At 45.1% G+C, this 13,270-nt stretch overlaps 3 protein-coding genes across 12 annotated transcripts in view; 1 reads left to right on the forward strand and 2 right to left on the reverse strand.

Moving 5' to 3' along the window:
* Positions 1-632, reverse strand: part of TUBGCP4 (tubulin gamma complex component 4) — a 39,365-nt gene extending 38,733 nt beyond the window's left edge. For 9 of the 10 annotated variants that reach the window (XM_017857230.1, XM_017857162.1, XM_017856930.1 and 6 more), the window contains exon 1: positions 231-632. In XM_017857230.1, the coding sequence (XP_017712719.1) occupies positions 231-308 (78 nt within the window). In that variant the 5' untranslated portion in view covers positions 309-632. The remainder of the gene's footprint in view (positions 1-230) is intronic. The other variant, XM_017857540.1, reaches the window with a different exon arrangement.
* On the forward strand, positions 632-10,603 carry ZSCAN29 (zinc finger and SCAN domain containing 29). Its single transcript, XM_017856367.1, has 6 exons — positions 632-1,081; positions 1,624-2,057; positions 2,516-2,720; positions 4,513-5,211; positions 7,222-7,686; positions 9,675-10,603. The coding sequence occupies exons 2-6, from the start codon at positions 1,740-1,742 to the stop codon at positions 10,541-10,543; spliced, it is 2,556 nt and encodes an 851-aa protein (XP_017711856.1). The 5' UTR covers positions 632-1,081; positions 1,624-1,739; the 3' UTR covers positions 10,544-10,603.
* The window catches only part of MAPDA (N6-Methyl-AMP deaminase), a 34,203-nt gene continuing 28,548 nt past the window's right edge, over positions 7,616-13,270 (reverse strand). Inside the window, exon 11 of the mRNA XM_017857869.1 lies at positions 7,616-7,700. Coding sequence (XP_017713358.1) covers positions 7,698-7,700 — 3 coding nt within the window. The 3' untranslated portion in view covers positions 7,616-7,697. The remainder of the gene's footprint in view (positions 7,701-13,270) is intronic.

The raw sequence follows: 13,270 nt of genomic DNA on the forward strand, positions 1-13,270 counted from the left end.
CGGGGCTCTTCGAGGTCTGCCCTCCGTTTTCTAGCCTAGGCCCAGCCTCTCTAGGTGTCGCATCAGCCTTGACCCTAAGGGGCTGCCCTCCAGTCACCTGTCCAGGGACACGCCCCCAGCCCTGGAAGCCCCGCCCGCTAGGCCCCTCAGCCTAAACTAGTCCCCCAGGTGCTGACTCAGGTCCGCCGCTCCTGCACTCCCTGGTTCCCGCGCTCTGCGCCGAACAGTACCTGCAGGCCACTCCGCTTGTTCCAGGTGAAAATAGACCCAGGGTACCCGCTCAGAGCCAAGAGCAGTTCGTGGATCATTCCCACAGCGGACCTCGAGTCCCTGGATACTTCACCCCCTCCTCCAGCGCACCTCCAGGCGACCACGAGGGGAGTGCTTCCCCTTTCACACGCGCACCAGCCCCTGGGTCCGGCGGTTTGTGCCGAATCAACCCACCGAGACAATCGCTGCGGCGGAGCTGACGGGAAGCTGGGAAGGGGTAGCGGCTGAGTTCCGGAAGTTCGGCGGCTCCACTGGGCCCACCCGCTACTCCCGCCCAGGCTCGGTGGAGACTGAGTCGCGGTCGCAGCCCTCGCGCATGCGCCCTCGGTGCCCCGAGCCGCCCGCTCGGACTTCCGGTTTGGGAGCTGTACTTGGGAGGCTGGAGAGCCCGGGCCGGGGTCGGGGTTGGACCCCAAGTGGGTGAGATTGGCCCGGAGGCAAGGATGCGAGGGGGCTGAGGGGCAGCTCGAGAGGGAGACACTCCCAGGGGTGGGCTGGAGGGCGCCCTCAGGGCGCCTTAGCCGGGTCAGAGGCCTCTGGAGGGACCGCACGACGGCTTTGGGTGACCCGGCCGGAGGGAGCGGAGACAAAAGAGGCCAGAATCCCGCAGTCGCCGCTCCTTGAGCTGAGAGCTCGGCGTCCGCGAACCGGCAGCACCTGGAGCCTCTGGCCGACTCCCGAGCACGTCCTCAGGAAGTCCGTTACTACTGCCCCTTGGACTCTCCAACGCAGTGTGACTCTCCCCAAGCCCACTCGGTCCTCGCTTTGGAGCCAAAACCAGCTTATCTCCTTGCGCGAGGTTTTCCGACAGGTAGCTCCCTAATCCTTGCTGAGCAACTTCTACTTTTACGCGGGGAAAACAAAGACCCGAGATTCTGGACGTGATTTTTTGCCTGGGGTGGGCTTTGGGAGTTGTGCAGCCGAGGGGGCGGGGCGGACACTGAAGGCCTCCGGAAGGACTGCGGAGGTACTGAGGGAGATGAGCTGCGACCAGCTGGATAGAGGCTTTTTGTTGCCTTCAAGCAGGATGGCGACTTGTCTTTAGATCCTCTCGAGCACCAGCTCTCCTATATGGTTCGGACTCACCGTGCAACATTGGGCAGGGAAATTAAATGGGATTGGCTTTGGAGGAGGTGGGAGAGGGGCAGACAGTAAGTAGTTTTATTTTCTGCTGCTTCGTGGGGCTGCCCTGGAAGTCAACCAGAAAAGCACCTTTTGCAAAGTCTATTTACTGAAGATTGTGCTACCACAGAAGGCCACTCGGAGCACATGGGAAGGCAGGCCAGCTCTGGCAAGACTTTAGACATATGAATGTATTCCTTCTGCTAATAGTGCCATCTTTCTCTGCCTTAGGAAGAAACTCCTCTTACAGAGAGTCATCTGCAGGGGACTCTCCAAGGACATGGGAAGATAGATGTAAGCCCTGGAACCCAGACTCTTAAGTGGAGGGAAGCTGCTTTCTGCTGTTAATGATGGCCAAATCCGCTCAGAGAGAGAAAGGCACTAACTCTGAGAGCTTCCGACAGCGTTTCAGGAGATTCCATTACCAGGAGGTGGCTGGGCCGCGGGAGGCTTTCAGCCAACTCTGGGAACTTTGCTGTCGGTGGCTAAGGCCGGAGGTGCGCACCAAGGAACAGATTGTAGAACTGTTGGTGCTAGAGCAGTTCCTGACCGTCTTACCTGGGGAGATCCAGAATTGGGTACAGGAACAATGTCCAGAAAATGGAGAGGAGGCAGTGACTCTCGTGGAAGATTTAGAAAGAGAGCCTGGAAGACCTGGATCTTTGGTGAGAAGGGAGGGGGAATTCAAAAGTGTGATACTGGGAAGGGGCAAGGGTGGAGGGCTAAATTAAGATAGAGACAGGCTTAAAGAGGGACACAGTCTCCCTTGGTGATGCTTATACTTCTGGTCTGGTATAGCTAACTTTTTCAGATAGTGCTTGTCTGGAGATGCTGCCTGGGTGTACCTTCACCTACCCTGTCACAATGAGTTTTTCCTAGTTTCACAGTTTCTTAATAGGGAAGAAAGGGGATTTTTTTTTTTTTCAGCCTGTAGGTGGGTTTACTCTTTTGATCGTTTCCTTCTGGAGTTTCAGCTGCTTTAAGCTAATGGCAATGGAATAAGATCCTTGTTCGCTTTAACCTCCCCCACCCCTACAACCCTGGCCACGGGTATTAAATAATCTCCTCTGGGAATGCCCCTTATTATGATCTTGCAGTGACAATTAACGGGGGTTGTTTCTAGGTCACAGTCTCTGTGAAGGGGCAGGAAGTGCGCTTGGAGAAGATGACACCCCCGAAATCATCACAAGAGTTATTAAGTGTTCGGCAGGAGTCAGTGGAACCCCAGCCCAGGGGTGTACCCAAGAAAGAGAGGGCAAGAAGCCCAGACCTGGGACCACAGGAGCAGATGAACCCAAAGGAGAACCTCAAACCTTTTCAAAGGAGCGGTGAGGAGTAGATTCATATGGGAAGATAGACTGCCATTCCAAGTTGGGAAGTAGGGTTGGGGTTAGTGAGTGGGTAAGGGATTTCAGGAGTAAGTGGAAATTGCAGAATATGTGGTTGTTGACATGTAGTTTAGCCCTGTGGTATTCTTATATCGCCTCTTGATAAGTCCACAAGAGAATGGCTCCCTAGTTTTTATCAGAAAGAACTTGGAATTATTTTATTTCCTTTTGGTAATGATGATAGTAGATCATTATTTTCTAGATAAAAATTCTTTTCTATACTTGAAGGCACATCTTCCTTTTGGTTGTTTTCCGTCTTCAAATTAAACTGTATTTGTTACCTTAAATTTTCCCCCCAGAAGATCCATTCTTTAAACCTAAGTTTTTGTTGCTCTCTATTGGAACCTTTAAGTTCTCCAAATATCATGTTAATTGTGGGGAACTAAATTATGTGTATTATTTTCCTGAAAGTCTGTTAGAAGCTAAGTAAGAATTTTACTTCAGAATCTTGCAATGTCTTGTATCAGTATAGCCCAAGCTGTGATATTTTTTTGTTCACCTGGTAACTTCCAGGACTCTGATAACTTTCCCCAATGCCTTTATACCTAGTTGATTATTCTTGTACTTGATTTTTGTAGAACTTTTCTTCTTTGTAGTCTATTGATCTCCATGTTCTATGCTTTTTTCTGTTACCATTTCACTTAAAATTTGTTGAGGTTGTTTTGAATTCTGATCTTATCATCCAAGACAACAGCCTTCTCAGCCAGTTTGGTAATGGTCTGTTTAGTCACCCAGATGAAATCCCTAAATCTTACACACAGACTTGCAGAGTTCATTAGTTTTTGAACACCTATCAAGGTGCTCAACACCTTGCAGGGTACTCTGCAATAAGAAAATGTGCCTATCCTGAACTTAAAAACATGATTGAGAACACAACAGCTAACTCTTTAAGTATGGGCTGAACTGAACTGTACTGAAACAGTGCCAGACAATGACTTGCTCAATTGTGTGAGTCCCATATGGGTTTGGCAGAGTGGAAGATGAGGGAGGGCTATAGGTAAGGCTTCTTGAGGGCACTGGGAAATACAGCCTCTTGAAGGATGGGCTGAAATTGGATAGGAGGGAATTAAAGGCACATAGTGGTGAATAATAGTGTGCTGTGTTCTGGAGGGAAGAGTCTGACAGGAATGGGTATGGTAGGCATTAAGGTTAAGGTTCACCAGGGTAGCATGTGCACTGAGGAAGCAAGAGCCTGCAATTAGGTAGAACAGTGACTGCTGCAGTTATCGGGGTGTGAGAGGATAAGCAGTCTGGACTTGGATGGTGGCAGTAGGAATACAGAGGAAGGACTACTAAAGTAACCACCTTTAGAACTTGGTGACTGACTGTGAAGGAAACAGATAAGTTAAAGACAATCTTCTCTTGCCTCCCCCCGAAATCACTCCGAGTTTAATTCTGTAGCCCCAAGTGAAGAACAATTATTCCCAGCAGTACTAGGACCTGCCTACAAATAGGAGAGCTAGGGAGCAACTTGGAATAGAATTATCTGCTCTGAACACACAACAGAATCCTTTCCTCTCTTGTCACCCTGCTCTGGAAAATAAAACATTTCTCATCTTTTGAGGTTTCCTGTATTTTCCCCACTTTTTTCAACCCACTGAACTTTCTGAAAACATTGCCCTAGAGACTTTGTTTATAATCCTCTTGGATGAAAAAGGCAGGACTGAATTTCAAGATTTTTGTGATAATCAGTCCAAACTATGACACCTTTTGTTTGCTTCCCTGCAAGCAGGATTTCCATTTCCTCAGTCCGGTGTGGTCTCCAGGTTGGAGCAAGGAGAGCCATGGATCCCAGATCTGCTGGGCTCCAAGGAGAAAGAACTTCCAAGTGGCAGCCACACAGGAGACAGACGAGTGCATGCTGATCTGTTACCATCCAAGAAAGATAGAAGAAGCTGGGTGGAACAGGATCACTGGAGCTTTGAAGATGAGAAGGTGGCAGGTGTGCACTGGGGCTATGAAGAGACCAGAACGCTTCTCGCAATTCTCAGCCAGACTGAGTTTTTTGAGGCTCTCAAAAGCTGTCATAAGAACAGCCAAGTGTATGGGGCTGTGGCTGAGCAGCTCAGGGAATATGGCTTCCTCCGGACCCTGGAACAGTGTCGGACCAAGTTCAAAGGTCTCCAGAAGAGCTATCGGAAAGTCAAGAGCGGCCACCCACCTGAGACCTGCCCCTTCTTTGAAGAAATGAAAGCCCTGATGAGTGCTCAGGTCATTGCCCTGCCCAATAATGGCCTGGAAGAAGCAGCCTCTCACTCTTGCCTGGTGAGCAATGATGCTAAGACTGAGGAGCCAGGGCGGAGGGGCTGGCAGCATGAGGAGGGAGCAGAAGAGGCTGTGTATCAGGAGTCTGACAGTGATGACATGGATCTAGAGGCGACCCCCCAGGACCCCAACTCAACTGCAGCTATCGTGTTCAGAAACCCAGGTGGTAAGAAGCTTTTCTTCTTGGAGTTTTAGAATTTGACTTGGGGAACAAAGAGACTGGATGTGGGGTCAGAAGGCTTAATGTTACATGCCAGCTTTGCCACTTAGGGAACAAAGAAGTGCTTCTCAATTCTTTGTGTGTATTTCATTCTATTTTATGGGAAAATCAGTGAAATAATTGGGAATAAATTTAGATTTTTAAAAGAAATACACTCAGAAAATTCACAGTCCTGAGAAGGAGTATCATTCCTTCCATTTCTTTACTAAACTATTTTTTCCCTGATTTTAAAATCATTGCAGGCTCACTGAGAAAAATGTGGCATGATACTATCTTTAAGTTGAACCAGTATTTATTGAGTACGTCATATGAACTGGATATTTTACATATTTTATCTTTCACTTCCCCAAATCTCAAAGTCAGTTTATTATATTCATTTTTACTTAGAATAGTACAGTGAAGAATTGTCCAAAGTTGGGGAAACATTTTTTTATTTAAAAATTTTAAAATATATTTAAAACAGAGACAGGGTCTTGCTGTGTTGCCCAGGCTGGTCTCACTGGATTCAAGCAGTCCTCCCACCTCAGCCTTCTGAGTAGTTAGGACTACAGGTGTGAGCCACCACACTCGGCTGGGAACATCTAAGTTTCCTCTGAAATTCATAGTATACATTGGCATTTTAACAGGATTGAGAAGTCCTACAGTGAGAAAGCTTGTTTAACACTATTTAAATATTCTTGCCTAAGGAATCCTTTTAAAAGTGTCACTTACTACCATTAATGTAATTGGTCCAACTGTGCTGTTACGGAAAGAGCACCAAAGTATGACTCAGGAGGCTCAGATTCTAACCCTGACCACTAATCAACTGGGTGGCCTTGAACAGTTATCTAACCATTCTAAGCTTCCATTTCCTCAAGCATAAAATAGGGCAAAGCAGGAGGACTGCATCACTAAAGTTGCAGTTCCTTTGTGAGCAGTGGTCTTTTCCTTCTGTTTTTTAAAACATGCATGATCTTACTTTAGCTCTGTTCTAGCTTTCTGATCTTTGTGTCTTCTGCTTTTCATTTCTATTTTCTTCTTGTTTTCTTCATTCTCTTTTTCCTTTTTTGTTGTGGACACAAATATATGTAGGTTAATTAAACGTGGCACATGTGCTAAATGTTATTTTCATTATCTTTGTTCTCTCACTTTTTTTTTTTTTTTTTTGAGACAGAGTCGCTCTGTTGTCCAGGCTGGAGTGCAGTGGTGTGATCTCATCTCACTGCAACCTCCGCACCCCTAGTTCAAGTGATTCTCGATTCTCATGCCTCAGCCTCCCAAGTAGCTGGGACTATAGGTGCACACCACCATGCCTGGCTAATTTTTCTGTGTTTTTAATAGAGACGGGCTTTCACCATGTTGTCCAGGCTGGTCTCAAACTCCTGGCCCCAAGCGATCCACAGGGATTACAGACATGAGCCACTGTGCCTGGCCAGCTTCTTTTTTTATATGGCTAAACAGAATTTGTAAATAAAGGTCTCTGTGAAATTGCTAAAGGAGATAAAGAAGCAAAACATTTTATACTGAGTTTGTGGGTTTTGGCAACATGAAGTATTTTACTTTTCATCTAGGAGCCTGAGCTTAGGTGAATTCTTTTTTTTTTTTTTGAGACAGAGTCTTGCTGTGTCGCCCAGGCTGGAGTGCAGTGGCACGATCTCGGCTCACTGCAACCTCCGCCTCCTGGGTTCACGCCATTCAGCCTCCCGAGTAGCTGGGACTACAGGCGCCCGCCACCATGCCCGGCTAGTTTTTTTGTATTTTTAGTAGAGATGAGGTTTCACTGTGTTAGCCAAGATGGTCTCGATCTCCTGACCTCATGATCTGCCCGCCTCGGCCTCCCAAAGTGCTGGGATTACAGGCGTGAGCCACTGCGCCCGGCCGCTTAGGTGAATTCTCATGATGCAGACGATAGGACTGAGGAATTCAGGCTGTAAAGTTCTGGATTAAGTGGTGCTGAAATTTCTCTTCTGGTGGCAGGTGTACACTGGGGCTATGAAGAGACCAAGACTTACCTTGCAATTCTTAGTGAGACCCAGTTTTATGAAACCCTCCGGAACTGTCACCGCAACAGCCAGCTGTATGGAGCAGTGGCTAAGAGGTTACGGGAATATGGTTTTCTTAGGACCCCGGAGCAGTGTCGGACCAAGTTTAAAAGCCTGCAAACCAGCTATCGGAAAGTTAAGAATGGCCAGGCACCAGAGACCTGTCCCTTCTTTGAAGAGATGGATGCTTTGGTGAGTGTCCGGGTTGCTGTCCCATCCAATGATGGCCAGGAAGAAACAGCTTCTTGCCCCATCCAGGGGACCAGTGAGGCCAAAGCTCAGAAGCAAGCTGAGGAGGTAGACGAGACCACAGAGGAAGATTCTGATGATGAAGAAGATACCGAGGTACTCCCAGGGGCTGTCATAACCCGTGCTCCAGTGTTATTCCAGAGCCCCCGTGGTAAGATTCTTTCACTGTTACGGTATAAATAACAAAGGGAAAGACAATGGGACTTAGGAAAAATATCAGATTGAGGAGAACTGGTCTCTACACCCAGCTTTCAGGATTCTTCTTGTGATCACCCATATTTCTTGTCTATTAAAGCAGCTCACTGAGGGGATATAAATTATTTATGTGACTTGCCTCCTCTCACTAGAGCATCAATCTGAGATAGCTGCACATTGTAAATCTGCTGTGATTTATTCATGAACTGCTACGTTTCCAGCCAGTTTACCAAGCAGGGATTCTGAAAGCTCACATTTCTCAAGTAGCATGTCATGTACCCCATAGTAGGATGAAGTTGATTTTAAAAGTTCATTCTTTTATGTAATGTTTTCTTCTAGTTTCAGCTTATATACCAGCTGTATGTCTGCTTTATTCACATTTATGAAAACCTGGTAACTCTTCACTTTTACGAATCTGAGGTTCCTGAGAGAACTGACCCTTTGAATCTTAGTTGTTAGATAAGAAAAAAATACTTCACAAGGGCTTCCCTCCTTGTGAGAAGAATTCTGATTTCAGAGTCACATATGTGTATGTATGTGAATCCGGGCTCTGTTGTTTATTAGCTAAGTGACTTAGAGAAAGTTACTTAAGTCCGGGCATGGTGGCTCACGCCTGTAATCCCAGCATTTTGGGAGGCCAAGGCTGGCGGATCACCTGAGGTCAGGAGTTGGAGGCCAGCCTGGCTAACATGGCGAAACCCCATCTCTACTAAAAATACAAAAAATTAGCCAGGTGTGGTAGCGCATGCCTGTAATCCCAGCTACTCGGGAGGCTGAGGCAGGAGAATCGCTTGAACCTGGGAGGCAGAGGTTGCAGTGAGCTGAGATTGCGCCATTGCACTCCAGCCTGGGCAATAACAGTGAAAAAAAAAAAAAGTTACTTAACCCCCAAGTTTGCTTATATATTAAGATGTACCTCACAGGGTTGACGTAAATGAGGTACTGTGCACAGTGCCTGGCACATAGTAGCCATTTAATAAATAATAGTTTTCATTTTCATAAGCCTTTAAGATCAGCATTCTTTAATGGTGTTCCCTGGAATATCAATTCCATGGGGTATTAATATATTCTACTAAAAAATAACTTCTAGGTTTGGGAAGATGGTAAATACCCGTTTTGGAGGCTCACAATACATATTCACATATTTAAGCGTCTAAGATTTATTTAATCTAGTGAATATTTCATGAAATATCTCATAAGACTAGGCTTCTGGGTGGAAATACTGTCTCAGGAGGTACAAACATGGGCTGATACTCAACATGCTTTTACTCCTAGATTTAGAATAAGGAATATGGGATTCAGAGTTTACCTGAAATATCTGAATAATTGCAAATTTGCATAGTCTAGGCCCAAATAAGCCAGGCATTTGGTTCTTAAGACCTTTTGGTTCTTTGAAAGACACTACATATTTTTATATCCTGTTTTTACTTCCAATGTATATTGGAATGTGAGGGGAAGGGGACTCATGAAGCTCCTCTGGATATAAAAGTTTCCAAAAATGTTTTACTGAGCATGTCCTTCTAAACCTTTTAGTTACTGGTGAAGAACATGAATAAGAATACTATGACAGACCCGAGATGTGGCAAAAATACGTATTAGAAAGTAAGTGTCTTTCCTGTAGAAACATGGAAATTATTTTATCTAAAACCTGGTGAATTTTCTGTGCTGTACTGAGAGGATTTTCCACAGATCCTAGGTGACCAAGAGGAGTTAAGAGTATATATTAATCAGACCCTATGTAGATGAGAAGCACCTGATAGGTTAACAAGTAGAGAAGTAAAACATTGGGATTTTAATAAAATAATGGTAGTTATTTGGGATCTAGGGTTCCCTAAATTTTATCTTTAATCATCTGGTGTAATGCTTGTTTTTCCCAAGTTTTACATTCCTGTGGCACATATGATTAAGAAAATAGATGACTTCTAAAATTCTATTTTCCATCAGGTTTTGAAGCTGGATTTGAGAATGAAGATAATTCAAAACGGGATATTTCTGAGGAAGTACAGTTGCATAGGACATTACTTGCAAGGTCTGAAAGGAAAATTCCCCGGTATCTTAATCAAGGTAAAGGCAATGAGAGAGACTGTAGATCAGGAAGACAGTGGGTAAAGACCTCAGGGGAGAAAAGAGGAAAACTGACACTCCCAGAGAAGAGCTTAAGTGAAGTCTTAAGTCAACAGAGAACTTGCTTGGGAGAGAGACCATATAAACATCTCAAATACAGCAAAGGCTTTGGTCCGAATTCCCTTCTCATGCATCAGGAATCCCACCAGGTGGAAAATCCATATAAATGTGCTGATTGTGGGAAAAGCTTCAGTCGGAGCGCACGACTCATTAGACACCGGAGAATCCACACTGGAGAGAAACCTTATAAATGTCTTGACTGTGGAAAAAGTTTCCGTGACAGTTCAAATTTCATCACCCATAGAAGAATCCACACAGGAGAGAAACCTTATCAATGTGGTGAGTGTGGGAAACGCTTCAATCAGAGCTCAAGCCTTATCATTCACCAGAGGACCCACACAGGAGAAAAGCCCTATCAGTGTGAAGAGTGTGGAAAAAGCTTCAATAACAGTTCTCATTTTAGTGCACATCGGAGGATACACACAGGAGAGAGACCCCATGTATGTACTGACTGTGGAAAGAGTTTCAGTAAGAGTTCTGACTTACGTGCACATCATAGAACCCACACAGGAGAGAAACCCTATGGGTGTCATGACTGTGGCAAGTGCTTCAGTAAAAGCTCTGCCCTTAATAAGCACCGAGAAATCCATGCACGGGAAAAGCTTCTGTCACAGTCAGCACCTAAGTAAGCCCCTGAGGATATATAAAGGAAAGAGGCTCAATAAATGTATTGTTTAGAAAGTCTTCCAGTAGTGAGATCATCTCCTATTCTGTGTCCAGCTAGCTTAGGAAATTCTCTAGGATTTATGCCACTGTTCCTTGTTTTTCCTGATCTAGAGTCAAATCCCCAAGTCAGTCTAAAGAGCGAAAGGAAGATTTTAGTCCGTCCTTGCCAGCATCTGAATTGATGGATAACATCTTTTCCCTCTCAGTGCCTATGGTGTTCCCTTAATATAAGCAGAGAGGACATGGTAGCAGATCCTATGAATTTGATAAGCATCCTTCTTTACTCATTCTGTCATTCAGCTGCACTTTGACAGGAAAAACCCATTACATTTCAAGAAGAAGTTGTGAGACTTTGCTCATTAGGTGGGTCTAGCTCTTTTTTTTTTTGAGACGGAGTTTTGCTTGTTGCCAAGGCTGGAGTGCAATGGCACGATCTCAGCTCACTGCAACTTCCGCCTCCCAGGTTCAAGTGATTCTCCTGCCTCAGCCTCCCAAGTGGCTGGAATTACAAGCATGCGCCACCATACCCAGCTCATTTTGTATTTTTAGTAGAGATGGGGTTTCTCCATGTTGGTCAGGCTGGTCTAAAACTCCTGACCTCAGGTGATCCGCGTGCCTCTGCCTCCCAAAGTGCTGGGATTACAGGCATGAGCCACTGCACAGGGCTTTTTTTTTCCGAGATGGAGTCCCGCTCTGTCGCCCAGGCTGGAGTGCAGTGGCGTGATCTCGGCTCACTGCAACCTCTACCTTCTGGGTTCAAACAATTCTTCTGCCTCAGCCTCCCGAGTAGCTGGGATTATAGCCGCCTGCCACCACACCTGGCTAATGTTTGTATTTTCAGTAGAGATGGGGTTTCACCATGTTGGCCAGGCTGGTTTTGAACTGACCTTGTGATCTGCCTGCCTAGGCCTCCCAAAGTGCTGGGATTACAGGTGTGAGCCACCATGCCCGGCCCAGCTCTTCTTTATGCAATAATTGAAATGCTAACATGAATGACTCTTCCTGCTCACTTAAACCTGTGCTCAAAATTACATATTTGTCAGGCACCCTCTTCATTTACCTTAAAGAAGGAGAGTTTAATGTCCATCTTTGATTCTGCCCTATGAATCGTCTTGTCAAGAACAGGTGTTCTTATGCAGAAACAGTGAAAACCTTACACTGAAGTATGAACCCTGGATTTCTTAGTTTCTTCCGAGTCCTAGAAGAAGGGTTGGAATAGAATAATACATTTACAGGATTTAGTTTGGTTTTCTTTCTGTCCAGTCTCATCTGAATTTCATCTATCCCTTGTGGTCCAGAAGTTCCACAGAGCAAGGCAGCTGGAAGTGGTGACAGGTAAAGCAGTTAAAGCTGCCAACAGGAACTCATCCATATTCCACACACCTAGTACAGTGTTATGCCCTCCATGGGCACTTCCACACTTCCCTGCAATAAGTAGAAGCCACTGCCACAGTCCCACGTATTGGGAAAATGGACTACTGTGTGCGAACAGGCCCTTCACCCTAATAGCTGGGAAGATGGATTATCTTTGGCCAGTGGAGCTGCCAATCTAGACATACACATTCCGCTGAATACAATTAAAAGCAGTTCTTTAAATGCAAATGTAATTACTCATCTTTATGATACAGTAGTATTGAATTAACTGCCCATACATTCATAGTATAATGAGCCCTGTATAGCACAAGGTCAGCAGGTCCTCTCCTTGTCCTTACAATCTAAAGCAGATGACACTGACATGGACAAGCAAGTGCACATGCATAGTTGCAGCAGTTTTAGAGAAATCTAGAAAGCTAGGTAGCAACACTAGGCATAAATGTTGTGGTCCAATGCATTAGTTTGCTGTAACAAAAATCCAGGAGGTATTTTCTTCTCTTTATTCAGGAAGGCTTCATGAAGCAGGAAGTGTTTAAAGGAGGGAAGGTTACTGGTTAAATTAGGATAGGAAGAACTTTCCATAACTAGTTGCAAAATTGAGTGCTGGGTGGGTTGAGGAATGGGAAAATGGGGGAGCAAGGTGTTTTGTGCAGATGGAACAAAAGGCAAAGGAAATACTGTAAGGAAGGCCAGATAAAGCTTGGAGTAGCATGAGAACTTGAGGAATAGTATGATATGGGCTGTGCAGCAGGCAGAGAGAATCACCTTAGCTGAAACATGGGTGTTAGGAGCAGACCATGAGGTGGCAGACCCATCATCTATAGTAAATCAGGTACTATGCTATAACTATTGATAAGGAAACAGCTGACTGACACTGGAAGAATAAGCAGTTTAAGGGGACTAGCTCCGATGGGAGACAAAGGTCAGAAATCGTAGTAACTGTTGAAGATATTTTGATGAGCAGGTGAGAAGAAAGATAAACATGGCCAGATGGCCAAGGCCTGGGATAAATAGCCATTTCACATTCAATTAGAATTCTGTGGCTGGAATAAGATCAGGGAGAGCAGCAGGAAGATACAGTATTCTATAATTCATAGCTTGTTGTATTAGAGATTAATTAGGATTCTAGTGTTGAATCTTAGTACAAAAAAATCTAATATTTATTAGGAATTAAGGGAAGATGGTATTTCTGTTATGTTGCCTAAGCAGACAGGAAGCTATAAGAAACCAGTGCCTCAGGATCTGAGATGATTTAGGAAGTGTGCTGTAATGTCAAAAAAAAAAAAAAAAAAAAAAAAAAACATATATATATGTTT

The sequence above is a fragment of the Rhinopithecus bieti genome, unplaced genomic scaffold (assembly GCF_001698545.2).
Source record: "Rhinopithecus bieti isolate Rb0 unplaced genomic scaffold, ASM169854v2 scaffold_495, whole genome shotgun sequence".
In the NCBI taxonomy this organism is placed as follows: Eukaryota; Metazoa; Chordata; class Mammalia; order Primates; family Cercopithecidae; genus Rhinopithecus; species Rhinopithecus bieti.

Bases quoted from the DNA above. Each gene is read 5' to 3' on its own strand.
- ZSCAN29 (XM_017856367.1), top strand. From the start codon at position 1,740: ATGATGGCCAAATCCGCTCAGAGAGAGAAAGGCACTAACTCTGAGAGC. The intron at 2,721-4,512 runs GTGAGGAGTAGA...CCCTGCAAGCAG, and splicing joins CAAACCTTTTCAAAGGAGCG to GATTTCCATTTCCTCAGTCC. The intron at 7,687-9,674 runs GTAAGATTCTTT...ATTTTCCATCAG, and splicing joins GTTATTCCAGAGCCCCCGTG to GTTTTGAAGCTGGATTTGAG.